At 41.8% G+C, this 16085-nt stretch overlaps 1 protein-coding gene across 2 annotated transcripts; it reads right to left on the reverse strand.

The window, feature by feature from the left end:
* Positions 1 to 921: 921 nt before the first annotated feature.
* tp53inp1 (tumor protein p53 inducible nuclear protein 1) lies at positions 922 to 14742 on the reverse strand. 2 transcript variants are annotated; one of them, XM_080501000.1, is made up of 4 exons: positions 14541 to 14742; positions 10058 to 10449; positions 5722 to 6232; positions 922 to 5533 (listed from the first exon to the last, which is right to left on the reverse strand). In XM_080501000.1, exons 2-4 carry the CDS (start codon positions 10185 to 10187, stop codon positions 5311 to 5313), a joined length of 864 nt encoding a protein of 287 aa, XP_080357126.1. In that variant the 5' UTR covers positions 10188 to 10449; positions 14541 to 14742; the 3' UTR covers positions 922 to 5310. The 2 variants fall into 2 exon arrangements, with proteins under 2 accessions (XP_080357126.1, XP_080357127.1); XM_080501001.1 differs by having other exon boundaries at positions 14537 to 14742.
* Between the last annotated feature and the right edge of the window lie 1343 nt (positions 14743 to 16085).

A 16085-nucleotide genomic window follows, 5' to 3' on the forward strand; every position in this document is an offset into this window, starting at 1 on the left:
AATGTCCTTCTTTGATAATATGAGACTGCAGCTCTTTAGGATGAAATGGATGATTTGTTAAAAGAACCGTTTTAAATCCTATTCTGTCTTGATTATAGCAATGTAATCTCAATGTTCACACATGGAGCTGTTTTGATTACTGCTTAGCAAAAGATTTTCTCTGTCTTTTTTTCAGATCTTTACAGTGGTTAGTATTTTTAGGGGAATTTCAGTGGTTGGAAGCCTAAACTTGCTAAAATAGTTCCATAGTGAAGCCAGGATATTCACATGCAGCGTAGAAATTAAGGTCACACACTAAGTGACCCCCTGAGTATAAAACCATACCTTTTCATAACCAGGTACATAATTGAGAACAATATTTTAATTACAGTGGCAACATTGCAAAAGCAAAGGCCCTTCGAAGGGCCTTTGCTTCAGATTATCAGATTACATCAGATTATATCTGGTGTTAATGTGTTCGTTTGTTGTTCATTTTCTCTATATTGTTTTGTCCATTGCAACCAGAAAGATGCAACTTCTATGTCTGGATCTGCTGAATGTTTGTTCTTGATAAAAGAGAGTTTTTCCTTTTAACTGGATTGTTGGGTTTCCTCTGTATTTCTCCTCTGTAAAAGTGCCATGAGATGGCTTAGTTTTAATTGATGCCATATAAATACAACTGATTGAAACAAATGCTTACATGAATGTGTTTAAGAAATAAAGATATTAAATAGCAGTAATGTGTATCTGTAACAACAACAACAAAAGAAACCATATCATCATGTTTTTGTCACTGGGATAATTCATATTCAGCACCTGTAGCTGCCTCAGGGCAATGATGTTAAAGAAAATACCATAGAAAATGTCTTTCTTGAGTGTGTTGCTCCAATAAGAGCTAAACTGAAATCTACAGCAAAAACAAAAAAATGACAAAGACAGAAATCTGTGTATGAAAACATTTATTGTAGGCTAGTAAGAGATCACATGTATTACAGTTTGAAAACAGATGACCCCACATTTTTAATTAGCTTTGTCTGTTTTTCACACCAGAACCGTGTGAATTGATCTGTCATACACTCCCCCCCCAAAAAAAAAAAAAAAAAATACAAAGGAGACCAGTTGTGTCGATAAATAAAAAGTTACCCTAAAATTCCTACACCTTTTTTTTTTCTTTTTTTTTGGCAAGGTGCTGTATTATTCCAGTAAACTACACAAAGAAAACCCAAACATGTCTAACACTTGGTGAAAAATAAAAATGCCACAAAATATTCTTCACACTTATATACTTTTGTTTAAATAAACAACAGGAGAAAAGAGGCTTTGCTACATCATTCTGTCTGGTTTGTTGAGTCAATAGAAAAGCTGTACACAAGCTGGGCAGATGGTGGCGACAAGAGCGTACAGCTTCCTCCGAGTGATGCATAGTTGGTTTCTGATATCTGTTTCTGTGTTTTTACTTAAAACGTCCACTCGGAAAGTCAAAAAGAGAGAGAGACAGAGAGAGAGAGAGAGAGAGAGAGAGAGAGAGAGAGAGATAGAGAGAGTTCAAGTTCTTCATTGACACATTGTCATTACAACGTTTCAACCTGGAAGGCACGTGATCCACAAATTTCAAGGCATTAAAACAAAAACATTATAAATCCCTGTTAGTTTGATGATGGAGAGATGAGCGGAGAACAGAAACTCGCACAGACAGATAAAAGGTTTTAAGGCTCCTGACAACAGGAGGAGCCTCTTTCATCTCCTCCGATCCCTTCTGTCTTTAAAGTTGTTTTTCTTTTCCCAAACACATCGTAGTAACACAAAATAACATCGTTCATGATTGCAAAGCTCGATAGTAGAGAGAGAAACATTCGAGAAATAGAAGAAAAGCTTAAATACTCCACTATCGAATGACATTATACACAGCGAACCACACAGAAGCCTAACAAATCATTGCTAGGACTTTCTTCACAATGCTACTTCTCCATCAACATGACCAAACACACACTGAAGTCAGATTTGTGCTGACTGAAGGACCACGCTGTAAAACAATTCTAAATCTTAACAGGCTATATCAGTTTGTATTTTATCTCTTGTGTTCACACTGCTCACACTTCTATGGTTTACAGTCTTTAAAGTTTGGCTTTAACCATTTAAATAGGTGGAAAAACAATATTTCCATGTATTTCATTAGTGGTATTTTCAAGACTTTGTTTTCTAATCAAACATGTCTTAATAAAAGCCATTATGATGACATCTGATGTAAAGTGTAAAATTGATGAGCATCAACATTTTTCTATTAAAATAGTTTGAAAATGGGAGAGAACGCTGACTTAAAATTTTTGTCTTTAAATATTAAACTTTATTTGTTTCCAAGCAGTCATGGATTTGAGCCACTCTGTACTTTGATGGTTTCTTTTCTCCTGCAGTGTGGTGACTCGGCCCGGGCTCCTCTTTCCCTACAGCAGACGCATAAAATCAATTAACAGTCCACCTTTTTGGAGCACCGGGGCCAAGAACTATTAGCAAAATGCTCACAAGTTTGAACAACGCAAAAAGAACATCAGTATTATAAACTAGTAAAAGGTTAAAGATTAATGCTACTTTTTTTGGGTTTAAATCTTTAACAAAATGTAACTAAAATAGAAAATAGAACATGTAAAATACCATAAAGTACATTTTTTAAACCATGTTAGGTACACATGAGCAAAAAAGACAACAAAAAGAGATATAAACAGTGCTGAAATGAAAGAAAAAAAAACAGCTTCTCTCCATCTTGATGGATTCCCAACAGTCGACTGACAAGAGTTCATTTTTCACAGTCCGGGGAGGAAAAGAAGTTTTCTGTGACACTATAAAGTAAAAGTCAATTATTTCTCATTAACTGAGGGAAAGCTCGCAGGGACAGAGCTGGAAAAGTCCGAGCATGAACAAATAATCAATAGCCAGTCAAGTAAATCTGCATTTTTTGTAAAGTGTAAAGGTGATTGGTTGTGACCCTGAGAAGTGGACTGCAGATTCATTTAAGAACAAACAAAAATGATCTTTTTTTCCATTTTTTCTTTCTTCCACCATCATAACAACAAACACAACTCTACTTGCTTAACGATGCAACAAATTGCACACTAACATAACCAAACATACCTAAGCAAGAAACCATAGAGGCATACAGTATATAACAACTTCATACTGATATGTAATTTGTTTTTGTCTTTTCAAAAAAATATTTTGGAATTTTTTTTTTCCCATACATTTTTGTTTACAATTCTATTCATCTCAAAGCTACCGTTAAAACAAGGCGTTTAGTGATATTTAACCCAGTAATTTTTTTTTACTGTCATTTTTTTCCCATTTTTTTTTTTTGTTTTTGTTTTTCCCAAAAATATTGTGAAAATTATAAAGTCAGAGGCAGGTTCAGCCAGCGCAGGATGAGCAACGATGAGGCATTGCACTGAACTAAACACATGGTGCGCAGGATTCACAAGGCAGAGATAAATCCCTTTAAAGAGGCTTTAACACTGGTTTTGTCTTCTGCAGTCTTGGCTTTACATGACAGTATGGTTCTGTCAAATAAGACAATTTAAAGAAAGCTGGATGTGTTTTGCAACAAAAGTCAACAATCAGAAAGGAAGAATCACAAACTAATGAAGTCAATCACTCCAAACAATAACAATAGGAAGGAGCAGCTACAGCACTGTGATTGGATTTAAAAAACAAAAAAAAAAAAACAACCTCTTATTTGTCAGGTTTCAGTCGCTACGATTTCCGGTTTCACAGAGACGCTTGTGATCGTGGTCAAGTCAGAGATGTCAAATGCTGGTCCTGAAGGGCCACTGGACCTTTACAACTATTGAATATAATGATTGGTTATCGGGCTTTCTGAACGACCCGCTCATTTATAATCAAATATGTGGGAGCAGCGGCACCTTGAAATCATGCAGGACCAGTACTCTTCTGGGCTGTGCTTTACATTCATGTCAAACCTTCGGTATTTAACATAAACAGAGGTGCGGTATAAAATGGTGAATGAACTTCACTTATAGTATATAGTGCCTTTCAGCTGGGTGAGCAAAGCGCTTTCGTTCCGTCACATTCACCCATTCACTCACACATGGAGGCTGCAATCTTCCCATTAGGAGACGACTGCTCTACCAACCAAGCCTTAAGTTCTGTTAAAAGTGTTGCTCGTACAGTAAGAAAAGAGTGTTTCTTTTACAAGGGATTCATAGAAAACAACCATCACCAAGGATTTACGTTTTAAAGAAGCAGTGATTTAGTATTCAGTATTGCACTTTCCAAAAAGGCTCAAATGTGGGCCAAGTATCCACTGTTCTTTTTTAATCAATCTGCAATAAAGCTTTTTTCAAAGGCATAACGTTTGTACAGTTAGTGTGTGTGTGTATATATATATATATATATATATATATATATATATACAGAAGCTGAGGTGTTGTGAACGTGCACTGTTCTATTGTGAAATGCAGGAACTTACTCAGGACAGCAAGAGATGACGTAACAAGTACAAACAGTCTGAGATTATTCAAGAAGGGTTTCCTTTCTCTAGCCTCTGGTGTGTGAAGCATACAGGGGGATCTAGTGCTCGTCACAACACTCCTGCACTGATCACAAATGAGAATGTTCAAGTGATATAGGATGTGAAATATTGCCCTGCCTGCCTGTGAAGTTGCCTCAAAGTTGCCAAATTATTGATTCTCATTGTTAGTGAGACACCAGTTGATCACCCTGCAACGCGATGAACCTGCCACTGAGTAAAGTGACCTACAGCGTTGATTCTACACATTAAGTTGTCCATAAAGAACACAAAGGGAGAAAGAATCTGAAGGAGTGGGACAAGTGACATGTCCCCCCACCCCCCCCATGATTGAACACAAACTCTGGTCCAGAGAAACAGAAGGACACATGATCGGGTGAATGGTAGAGGAGGCGCCACACAATGATGACCTGTTCTTTTCACATCCTTTCTTTCCAGCATCAGTAAAAATGAAGATGAGTGAGGATAAAGAAGAAGGGAGATAAGAAACTCCTCACTGGCCAAAAAAAACCCTCAAACAAACAAGAACCCCTCCCTCAATAAAACAAAACACCAGCCACACATATTATTTCACTGTCCAGGTGTGTTTCAGAACAGATCAGATGTGTGAGCGGAGGTTGATGGTGACTTCATCTTGTTGCTGGTGTCTGATTCTTCGTACGAAGAGAGAAAAAACAGATGTGGGGGCTTCTGTGTGGCCAGTGTTTACATTTCAATGATGATGATGATGATGATGATGATGATGATGATGATGATGATGATGATGATGATGATGATGATGATGGTGTTACAGTGCCTCAGAAATTGAGGCGTCTCTGGCTGGGCTGGTGCAGGTGCATGTTACTGGCCTTCGGAGGGCGCAGCAGGTTGAGGCGTCGCAGGACCTTGCGGGATGGGGGCTGGGCACGCTGGGCTGTGTTGCCCGGGCGCTGCTGCATGAGGCTGGCGTGGGCAGAGAGCGCCGCGGCATAACAGGTGGAGTTGAGGCTGGAGCGGCGCTGGCCGGCTGCCACCTCGGGTCTGCAGGAAAAAGAAGCACAGAGACAATTTAGATGGTGCACAGAGGCAGTAACTTATTCACAACTTGGGGTCACTTAGGGGCAATTAAGGGTCATCAATTAGCATGAAATGCATGTTATTACATTGTCTGAGTGTTTTGCTCTTTAGTTTCTTTCTAATCTTTATTGTGCTCGCTTTCAGGACATTACCTATGACGGGGGCCTTCGGGCGTGTGTCTGGCCTTCTCCTTTCCCCCCGAGGCTGTTGGAGAAGCAGCTCTCGAGCTGGACAGGAAGCCCAGGTCCAGGTTGAGCGGGGCATCAGACAGGGGCTCCATGGTCAGCCGTGGGTGGCAGTAGACTGACATGCTGGGGTGTTCGATCAGCAGGTTTTCCAGCGGGCTCGCCTCCAGGAGGATGGGCAGGCTGCTGCTGCCGGTGAAGCAAGGCGGCGGGGTGACAAACCAGCTCTCCTGCAGGGAGCGGGCATCCAGGCGCAAGAACCCGCCCTCCTCCTCCTCCTCCTCATCTTCATCCTCCTCCGCTCCGCCGTCCACGTCGGTGTCAGCCGTGGAGTTGAGGGAGGTGGTGGAAGCGTAGCGGACCGGGGGGCTTGCCATGGGAGAAGGGATCATCACCAGGTCTTCCTCCTCTTCCTCCTCACCCTCAGGGTCGACAGTGGAGCTGGAGAGGCCGTCACACTGACTGGAGCAGGCTTCAGCTGCAGAGGGAGATGGAGGCGTGGTTAGAGCAGACATGATCATGACCAGCTTGTGTAAGATCAAGCAGAAGTTAAGAATCAAATGAAGGTCAATGTATATGATGCACACAATCACAATTGTGAAGGTGACAGACTTATTTCAAAATCCGCAAAAAAAGAACTGGCAAGCTTCATTCTCACAAAGTCTCTAAACTGTACAGTATTTGTTATCAAGACACAAAAGTTAAAAAAAAATATATACCTCACTTAACACGAGCAGACATATTTAATATCTACAATGCAATTGTGCCAAATCAGCTTATTAGTGTGAAATGGAAAGCTTTAAAAAGAAGAAATGATGGCTATCTTAATACTTTAATACTTTTATTCAACCCCTGGACAGTTTGTACATGAGGATGTATGACTGAACAATCGTAATCGAAAATCTTTTGCACCCCATCATTATTGTGTTGAAGCAAAAAATCTGAATAGCAGCTGAAACTCTAGTTGTGTTGCTAATTTAGGTGAGCTGATCATCTAGATTGAAAAACTCTCCGGATTCTTTAACAATTTGTCCCAACAGGCTGCCCCAGCTGTTGTTTTTTTCACACCCGATGTAGTGTCTCTAGTCCACCAGCAGGAGGCATTGTGGTTCGTCAGTGCAGCAGCAGGAACTCTATCAGATGTAAACAATCATTTTGTGGATGCTGAGCAGCCAGAGAGCTGGAGCCTCACAGCTCAGCATTGTATGGCAGTCAGTGAAACCGCAGCCGCTCACATGTGTGCGTCTGTATGTACGGAAGGCGTGCGGCTAAACTTGTCCCACGCTAACAGAGCAGCTTAATCACCCCACAACGAGCTGAGCCTGGCACTCTGCGCTGCCTTCATAAGAAAAGAAGCAGAAACGATCGCTGCACATTCTTTTGCACATAAATCAACATCCTGCATAGCTGAAAATCAGATGCTAATGTTTGAAAGTGAAGGCGAGCCAAAAAAAACCTCCAGGTTAGGTTCTTGTTTTGATCCAAGAGGAGCTCCTCATGATTCACAGAAAAAAACAGGAAGCCACAAAGTCGGAAAAAAAAGATCTCAGCCAAGCAGACTGCATGATTAAAAATAACTTTGAGTCGAATCAGCAGATGTTTGATTTCAGTTCCGTTTAAGGGGTTTCTATTTACTCCTGTGGCCGAACAAAACTAGTAAGTAGCTGGAGATGTACACGCAAACTGACACACCCAGAAGTAAACATCTTTATCAAATCACCTCCCTGACCTCTCTGCTCTTTCTGTCGCACGCATGTCCCTCTTCATGTTTCCACACATGCGAGTGCATGTTTACAGCCTATTTCCACACGTGACATGAACACCACAGAGGGATCCTTGTTTACCCACAACAGGCCAGAGACGCTGCAGACTGCTGACTCAGGGGCTCGCAGCTGATCTGCACACTTTATCCGCTCAGCAGCAGCGGTAGCGTGGCCCTCGGGTGTCCAAGGCCATCAGCAGCTGATCTCTTCCTGCAGAGGCCGCAAGCTTTTGCAGACTGAGAGCCTGTTTGAGTGTACAGTGTCAACTGAGCAACAGGTTTCTGCAGGCTCATTAGCGGGGGTCGACGGTGTTTTGAACACGCTGGACGGCAGTGTGTCAGATTAATGAGGCCGGCGCAGATTGGAAATGAACTCGCTGACCCTTCACATAACTCATGAACCATAAAAGCTCAGAGTCTGTAGGTTATAACTGCTGAAATCGTCTTTCACCAGACTTCTTCAGCACAAATTATCTTGCTCACTTTGCTGAAAATACCTGAGCTGATGAGACAATTGTAATTTTAGTAATTATAACATTGCAAGCATATGTTTTACATGACGCTGCAGGTTTTTTTCTTCTTCTTTTTGTCATCTGTGTGCTTAAAATCAGTTGCGTAAACCTGAGCTGTGATGTGCCTCCAAAGCACGGACATGTGTGCCTTTGTGTTTCCATCATATTGTCTTCACACGCAAGCGTGTTCATGTGCGTCCAGCTGGTGTACATTATGGGTCATAAAAGTTCAAACCAACAGACATCTACGAGATGCAAACAGTTGAGACGGTGCTATTTTCCGCACTATGCAACATTGCTAAAACCAAATCAAACTGATGGGGTGTCTCATATTTAAGGCCTTTTGTAAATAAAGTGAAAAGTGCCGCAGCAGTTTAGTTAAAGGTCAGGTGAAGGTGGACAATGTGTTGCTTTATTGAAAGCAGATACACATCTCTTCGTCTATAGGCTGGACGGGACAATGCGTCGCCTTTACGTAGTCCCTTCAGAAAATGTCTGTCTGAGAGATAATACCAACGAAACTCCTGATAAGAGGTTGCATTTTGAACTTTTGCAAGTTGTGTACCAGCATGATGTAACAGCAGGAGGAACGTAACAGAGGATCCAGGAGGGTTAGATGGAGGGATATCAAAGTCTACTCTGTGCCCATACATGTACACCTCCATGGGCCGAAGAGGTGAACCACCACAATCTATTTTTACCTCATCTGGGTCCTCGGGCACTTTTGTTTGACCTGTTTACAGGTTGAGTTGCCCATAAAATGCCTGATGTTCAACCCCCATCCCCCTGTCACAGACTGAAGTGAGCCAGACAGCCTCTGCCCCCTCCCACCTGAAATATTCACACCGCTGTGGAATAGGAGATGGGTAAAGTCAAGTCGAGACCAGCAGCGGGTGAACAGTGGGCCAAGCCGAAACTGTGCCAAGATTCACCCTGAGCCATCTGGAAGTCACTGCAGTGTGTCATGTTTCTGTATACAGTGTGTGTGTGTGTGTGTGTGTGTGTCTGTCCTATTTAACTTCTTGCTGTGTCGTGTCTGTTTTGACTGCAATCTTTTTCGGTCTCAGACGGTTCTGGAAACTTGGCTCGACTTTAACCTCTCATTACAAAAGTAACGTCTAAAGTTATACTGTATCTTCTTCTCTGACCCTGTCTATGGTGGCCTTTTTTTTTAACCCACCCTATGCTTCAAACCTAGGTCCAGGGTTTGCAATCTTTATGATCAAAACTATTATTTTACACCTTTCAGACAAATTAAAATTCGTCAACACACATATACAAATCTAAATTGACATTAAACACTATATACGACATCAACTTTCCCAACATGAAGTGGGAGGTGCTGTGCATATGATGAGTATCATATTTTCACCTGAAACTGTAAGATGTCTTAAAGCATGTCTGCTGTGCATCAAATAAATAAGCACATTCTCCATGCTACGTTGTGAACAGCAAAAGAGAGGCTGAAAAGCAACCTCCAGATTGCAAACCACTGGCTTAGCATCACGCACAATCTGCTCAACTCTCCACCACACTTACTGACTTTTGCGCAAACACATTCATTTTTTGTATGAATGTATGTTCTTCGTGTTTGCATTTTGAGTGCATTTACACGCACACACATCTGATGTCCTGCTCCAAAATCTGTTTTTCCACAATTGTAATACTATCCAACATCTGTGACCTTTCTCCATGTCTATTGTCCTACAGCCTCCGTTTAAAGATGCGACCTTACTTACCCCTGAAGAAAAATGAACATAAACTTTGAATAGAAAACACGCCACATCTGACAGCTGGAATTTGTTGAACAAGTATAAGAGTTTATTTGCAAAATAGCTGCAGGCTACTGAAGATATTAACTGCGTTATCTTTTCACACACATAGAAGCCAAACTGTCCCAGTCTGTATTTAATTGGTGTTGTGTGAATCCTGCTGTGTACATCCTGAAGTGTATTGAGAGGACGTACAGCCAAAAGACATATAACTGTCAGATCAGTGAAACTTGGTTTAGGTTGTGCATGAAACCTACCCAGGTAGTTGACCAGGATCCAATCTTCGTCATCCTCCTCCTCCTCCTCCTTGCCATCTCCGGGCCTGTTGCATCGGCTCACCTCCTCCACATCGTCCCCAAACAGAGCGCTGGCAAACCTCTGGAACATCCTGGGATGTCCTGCGGAGGCGTGAGGCTGAGGGCGGGGCAGGAGGAGGCGCGAGGCTCGGGGCGACGGAGGGGAGGCGTTGCGGTCACTTTGGTCATCAGCTGCGGGGTTCACGGTAGGGGGAAGCCTCCGGAAAAGGTGCTAAAGTGCATCAATAAAGTGTGGTCATGGATCATCTGAGGGCCAGCAGGCACAGGCTGGACATCGCTCAACGTCAAGATCGTTTGACGAGTGCAAAAGTAGAAAAAAAAAAAAAAAAGCCCTGAAAGAGAGATGAGAAAAGTCAATCAACAGAGTAGCCCTGATAAAAAAGAATTGCACTTCAAACTGTTTTTATCCCTGTGGTGCAGCAATGCAAGCTAAAAATACTACAGCAAGTATATTTATCACCATATAAAGCTGTTATGCCTAACTAATGTTAGCAAACAGCTGTCTGCTTCAACATCCAGCAAACACTGAGCAACAGGGTCCTCCCATTGGAGCGATGTCCATGTCTACCTGAAGAATTTACTTCATACCTGCCGAGCTTTGTGTTTAGTCTCCATGGACTGCCCAAGGGGAAATTATCCGAATTTTTCAAAGCCGAAGCCTCAAAATTCTTCTTGAATAAGTCCAAAAAACAGCAAAGAAAGACACTGCGACTTTTTCAAGGTAACAGAAACATTTGACTCATTAACTCAATGTTCCAAAATTAAATACAGGTCGTACAAGGATTACGTTGGATGAACCTCTGCAACCAGCCAAGTAATTATCAAGTTACCAGCAGCCTTATCTACCCCCCACAGAAAATGTAAACACTGCGTAAACTTAGCACTGGAGGTGAACACACGGTGAGAAGGCTCTTAATACTCTAATCAATATTATAATCAATATGGAAAATCAATGTTTTCCTTGTAGAAGCCAAATCTGATCCACCAGATCTCTGCATGAGGTTTAAAGCTTTCAAAAATATTTTCCTTGTTTATTTGCTTTGATTTATGTGATGAATTAGGAAAAAAAAGAGCAATGCTTGTTGAATCGCTTCCCTTTGCATGAACTGACCGATGTGGTGACTCTTTTTAAATTTATCTTATCACTATTGTGCATACATTTTTTGGGGCTTAAAATGTTAAATATGTAAAAAAAATTAAATAAAAAATTACAACCAAATGAGACAAAACAATCACCCTGACGTAATCTCAAAAAGGCAGCTATAGCATGCTCCTGATATTTACAAAGTACACGTCTGTTTCATCTTGCAATACAACATTGTACCACCAGGTGGCGTATTGAGTCACTCTAAAGTGGTTTGTTAAAAAAAAAAAAAAGAATTGTTCTATTTGATAATAATTTTCAAGGGATTTTCTCTCTGTCTCAACCACTTGTATTCCATAACTAAATATTAGATACAAATAAAATTATAGTATGACTTGCAAAATATGAAAAAGACATTAAGTTGTTCTCATATACCGCACTTTAAACAAGACCCTTTGCAGTGCCATGTAGTTGTGAGCTGCGACCGCAGTTTAAAAACTGTAAATACACCGAAGCGATGATTAGTCTATAGGCTGCTTTTTGTGCCTGCAGTCATCCTGTTATGAATTACTTTTCTCAATTCTCTTAAAATATAGACACTTTATTCAGACAAAGAGATCAGTGGAAATGATTTTATCCTCACGTCAGCTCTTTAAGATTACGTAAACACACAAAGTAATGGGTTTTAATATATCTCTCCACACATGCACACTGCAAAGTGAATCTTGGATTAATTTCCTGTTGGGCCCGATGGGCACTAGCAGCAGCTGCACTTTGTCCACTGATTGATCTGATGAAGATGAGAAGAGAAAAAGCCATCAGTCTGTATTTTATTCACCCCGTAAATAAATAGACCAGCTATGGTGGGAAGACATAGAGAGACAGCTGACTTGCAGGCTGTCTGCTGGTCTAACTGCAGTCTTTCACTCTGTGGAAAGTTGACAAAAGTATAGTGATCAGTGCCACAGGCCCTCTGCAAGCAGGTGCATACATTTGGCACAAAGTCAGTGGGGCAATGCCAAGAGTTCAAGGCAACCGCCACATTTAAAATCATTCTTTTGTCCCTCATTTTACATTTTCAGCTCAGGGAAACGTCCAGGAACACTGCCAGGTGACTGTCCAGACAGTTTTTTGTAGATACACAAAACTACAGCATAAAACAAAAGTGGTCTAAATTGTTGAACTGACTAGTGCATTGAAAGACATGCAAATGCAGGTACGTCAACAGAAATATATGATCACGATTTTAATATTTTACTCCACATTTCTTTGTTATTTGGTTAGGGAAATGGCTGTGCCAGAGCAATGGTATATGTTATATTGCACAGGTTTTGTGTATGATGTGTATGTGTAAGATGAGCAGTGGTGTTGAACATCAACCCATCTCGTGTTTGTGTGTGTGAGAGAGAGAGAGAGAGAGAGAGAGAGAGAGAGAGAGAGAGAGAGAGAGAGAGAGAGAGAGAGAGAGAGAGAGAGAGAGAGAGAGAGAGAGAGAGAGAGAGAGTTTCAATCGGTTGTAGCACCTCCTACCCCATAAAAATGATTTCCTCTTATGATCTCTTATGTAGCAACATTGCATCATTATACTTGGAAGTTACTTCTCGCAAAAAAAATTGTAAATATATATATATATATATAATAAGTTAAATTATTTTTTATACATGTCTTAATGTCGCAACCTCAAAACAACAACACAAACACACAATGCTGAGTTGTAATCAAGAGAGCTAAATGTGTTTTGTGTTTTCACGAAACCACTTGCAAGAATAAAAATCACCACTAGGTGACTAAAACCAACTTTCGACGTCTTGACTCCAAAACGACTGTAACTCCAAATAAACTTCAAAACCAACCACATATTATACAACGTACACATTTTATTTATTGACAGCTAAACGCGCCCTACGTTTAAAAAAAAAAAAACGTTTAAGTTCTCGCAGTGAGCTCGTATTTCTGAGACGCCTCTCAAACTGAGAAAAGAGAAAGCCTTCTTCTCGAGGAGATTCAAACTCCGCCTTTGTAAACACCGAGCAGCTGTGGCGAACATACAACAGAGAAAGGTTTGCACACTGACTGACTGTCACACTGACAACAGCAGGCTGGTTTAATCTGCTGCACCTGTTTGTGCTCCACTCTTCACCCTCCTCCTCCTCTGACAGGACATCTCAGGGATAAATACTGAGCATGACTGCATCCTACTGTCCAAACGCAAAGAGAAGCTCCCCCGGGCTAGGATCATTGGACATTAATCTTGGTTAACCGGGTCGCTGAGCCACGGCCGGAGCTTAATGACACGCAATAGAGGCTTCTATTACACCAGATCCCAAATGGTATTTTATTCAATAGCTGTAAACGAGGTGGGCTATGTAGGACACCTACAAGCTTTAAATCCATTGCCCCCAGCGTTTAGGGTGTAGGATTAGTGAAAACCAGTGGAGGGTGTATCATAATCAGGCCTGTGGAGGAGGGTAAAACCCAGATTACCTATATTTTGTCAAAATGAAACAGTTTACACCTCATATTGCGGTTACTACACTTGACAACAAGTGATCCGTGTTTACGGATCCAGTATCATAACATAATTAATTCGTTTCGTCAATGAAGCCTCATAGAATTATGGGTTAAAGCAACAGTGGCTTTCTAATGGCGTTGCACGAATCGATTGTCGGTTTTGTCGATTATTGGCGATTGAAGAATGTATTTATTTATTTATTTATTTTAGTAATCTACGGATTATAAAACAGCGCTTTGCAGAATTGTTGTGCACTTTTACAATTATCTTACGAATACACTTCCCGAACATGCATCGGTCGATTAATCGGGCCAACCCAGTCGGTGCTATTTGGGGTTATAAACAAGAAACGGATCGGTGCTGTGAAGATGTTGCGGAGCCCCGTTGGTTAAACAGGGGAAGGGGAGGAGGCTGTAATCCAACACGAGCAGGGCTGAACCGCAACATCTGACCGCCTCTTTTATCTCCACAAATATGTCATAAGGCGTTTTTAAACTAACATCGAAGCTTTTACACAGTGATGCAAATGTTAGTGGGGGGGGGAAAAAACGAGTTTTTGCTCTGGTACAGCTTGCGTAAAAGCACCAGGGAAGGTTGCTCAGAGACAACGGAGTGGAGACGGTCGAACAAAAAGAAGCGTTGATGAGGCTCAACAATCCGACGCAGCCGCTTCCTGTGCGTCTGTTTTAAAAAGGGAAGAAGTGTCGCGTTTTGTAACGTGAATGCAAACAAGGAAAAAAAGAAAAGCTAATCGGTTAGGAAATGGGATGGAAAAAAAGAGGCAGCGGGGCCGCTGATGTTCGCCGAGAAGGAAACAAAGAACTCACCTGCGGCAGGAGGAGGAGGAGGAGATGTAAACGAGCTCAGATTCAAATCCTTAAACACTGAGGTAGTTGCGTTACTTTTCAGAAAAATAGAAAAACTTGAGGTTTCTTCGCAGAAGAAATAGGATATTTAAAAAAAAATTATAATTTACGGACTGTACATGAGGAGTCACAGTGTCTTTTTTTTTTGCCTTGGTTGCAGTCCGTTTCCTCCTCTGTGCTCCGACTGCGCCTTCTTTTGTTGTTGTTGTGGAGCTCCAACAGCTGATCGCAGTGACGTCACCGCAGACAGCCAACCACAGGGGCCGGGCACGGAGCGGCTCGGCCAATCGCAGCGCGTAATTCGGACTGTCACTAACACACGTGACTCCCCCCCACCACCCCCACCCCCAGCGACTAAAAAGGGACATGACTGGGCAAAGCGCATAACCAAAACAACTTTTTCCTCACCCCTTCACCCTTCACCCACCCAAACAGGGGCTGCTGTTATGAACACACCGACATCCGGATGCAGATGCTGGCTTCTCAGCATCTTTACACACAGTGAGAGTCCTCCTATGTAAAGCTTGCATAACAGTTCATAAAACATTCACAGGCTGAAGAAAAACAATACGTTTCATAAGCATCTGAGGCCTTGGTCGTGCTTAGCCTCAGGTTTGGTTAGTAGCTCACAGTTATGTAATGAGTCTTGACTGGATTAACCCTCTGAGGGGGCCCAGGGCAAGAATTTAAAGTTGGGCCCCTTGAATGCAGGAACTGTAGGGGGAAGCAGGAGGGACAGGAAGGAGCCCCTCCCCAACAATCATCCATCCATCTTTTTGTTGAAAGTAGAGGGAGGGTACACCCTGGGCAATAGACAAAGAGACAAATGACCACCCACACAAATATCTATAGCTTCATGTGCCATTCAATATGGCTGCACGACAGAATGTTAGACTGAGAAGAAGCCACAGGAAGAACAGGGCAACACCACACACAGAGGGCTGTGTTGATTTCAGGTCTTCTTGCTGTGAGGTGAGCTAATCACGATAAGTCATCCCCGATCTGTGCAGCCTCTATTCCTGCTTAGGGTCACAGAAATAAAGTACTGACACAGTCCAGCCACGGAGTGACACAAATGTTCGCATCTACTACTAGTGTGAGTCATGCACCATATATTCATGACATGGAAGAAGCCAGTGAAAAATTTGACCGAACCATGACATGCCTCCAACAACTGAGCAGTTTCAACTTCATAGGTGCACCTTAGAAATAGTTGGACATTTGTAAATGTTAACTTTAAACGTATTATCGGAAGATAGCCTAGGATTCCATAAAATGTAAACAAATGGGAAACTCATTGCAGGCTTTATAAAAGGGTCTCCCATCCCGTTGTCGCCTTATTTACACAACTGAGTCCCATGTGTTGTTTGCATGAAAGTGTCCTGATGTACTCAACACTTTGGGTGTGATTATAAAAAGATGGGTATCTCTAATGGTAATACAACATTTCTGTAGTCAAGGCAATTGTAAAAATCTCATGCTTTTAATAGCTTAATAAAGCTTAGA

The sequence above is a fragment of the Blennius ocellaris genome, assembly GCF_963422515.1.
Source record: "Blennius ocellaris genome assembly, chromosome: 8".
NCBI lineage: Eukaryota > Metazoa > Chordata > Actinopteri > Blenniiformes > Blenniidae > Blennius > Blennius ocellaris.

Excerpts from the sequence above, each read along its gene's own strand:
- tp53inp1 (XM_080501000.1), bottom strand. The coding sequence starts at position 10,187 with ATGTTCCAGAGGTTTGCCAGCGCTCTGTTTGGGGACGATGTGGAGGAG. Across the intron at positions 6,233-10,057 it reads GATCCTGGTCAACTACCTGG|CTGAAGCCTGCTCCAGTCAG; the intron begins GTAGGTTTCATG and ends CTCCCTCTGCAG. Across the intron at positions 5,534-5,721 it reads CCCGAAGGCCCCCGTCATAG|ACCCGAGGTGGCAGCCGGCC; the intron begins GTAATGTCCTGA and ends TTTTTCCTGCAG.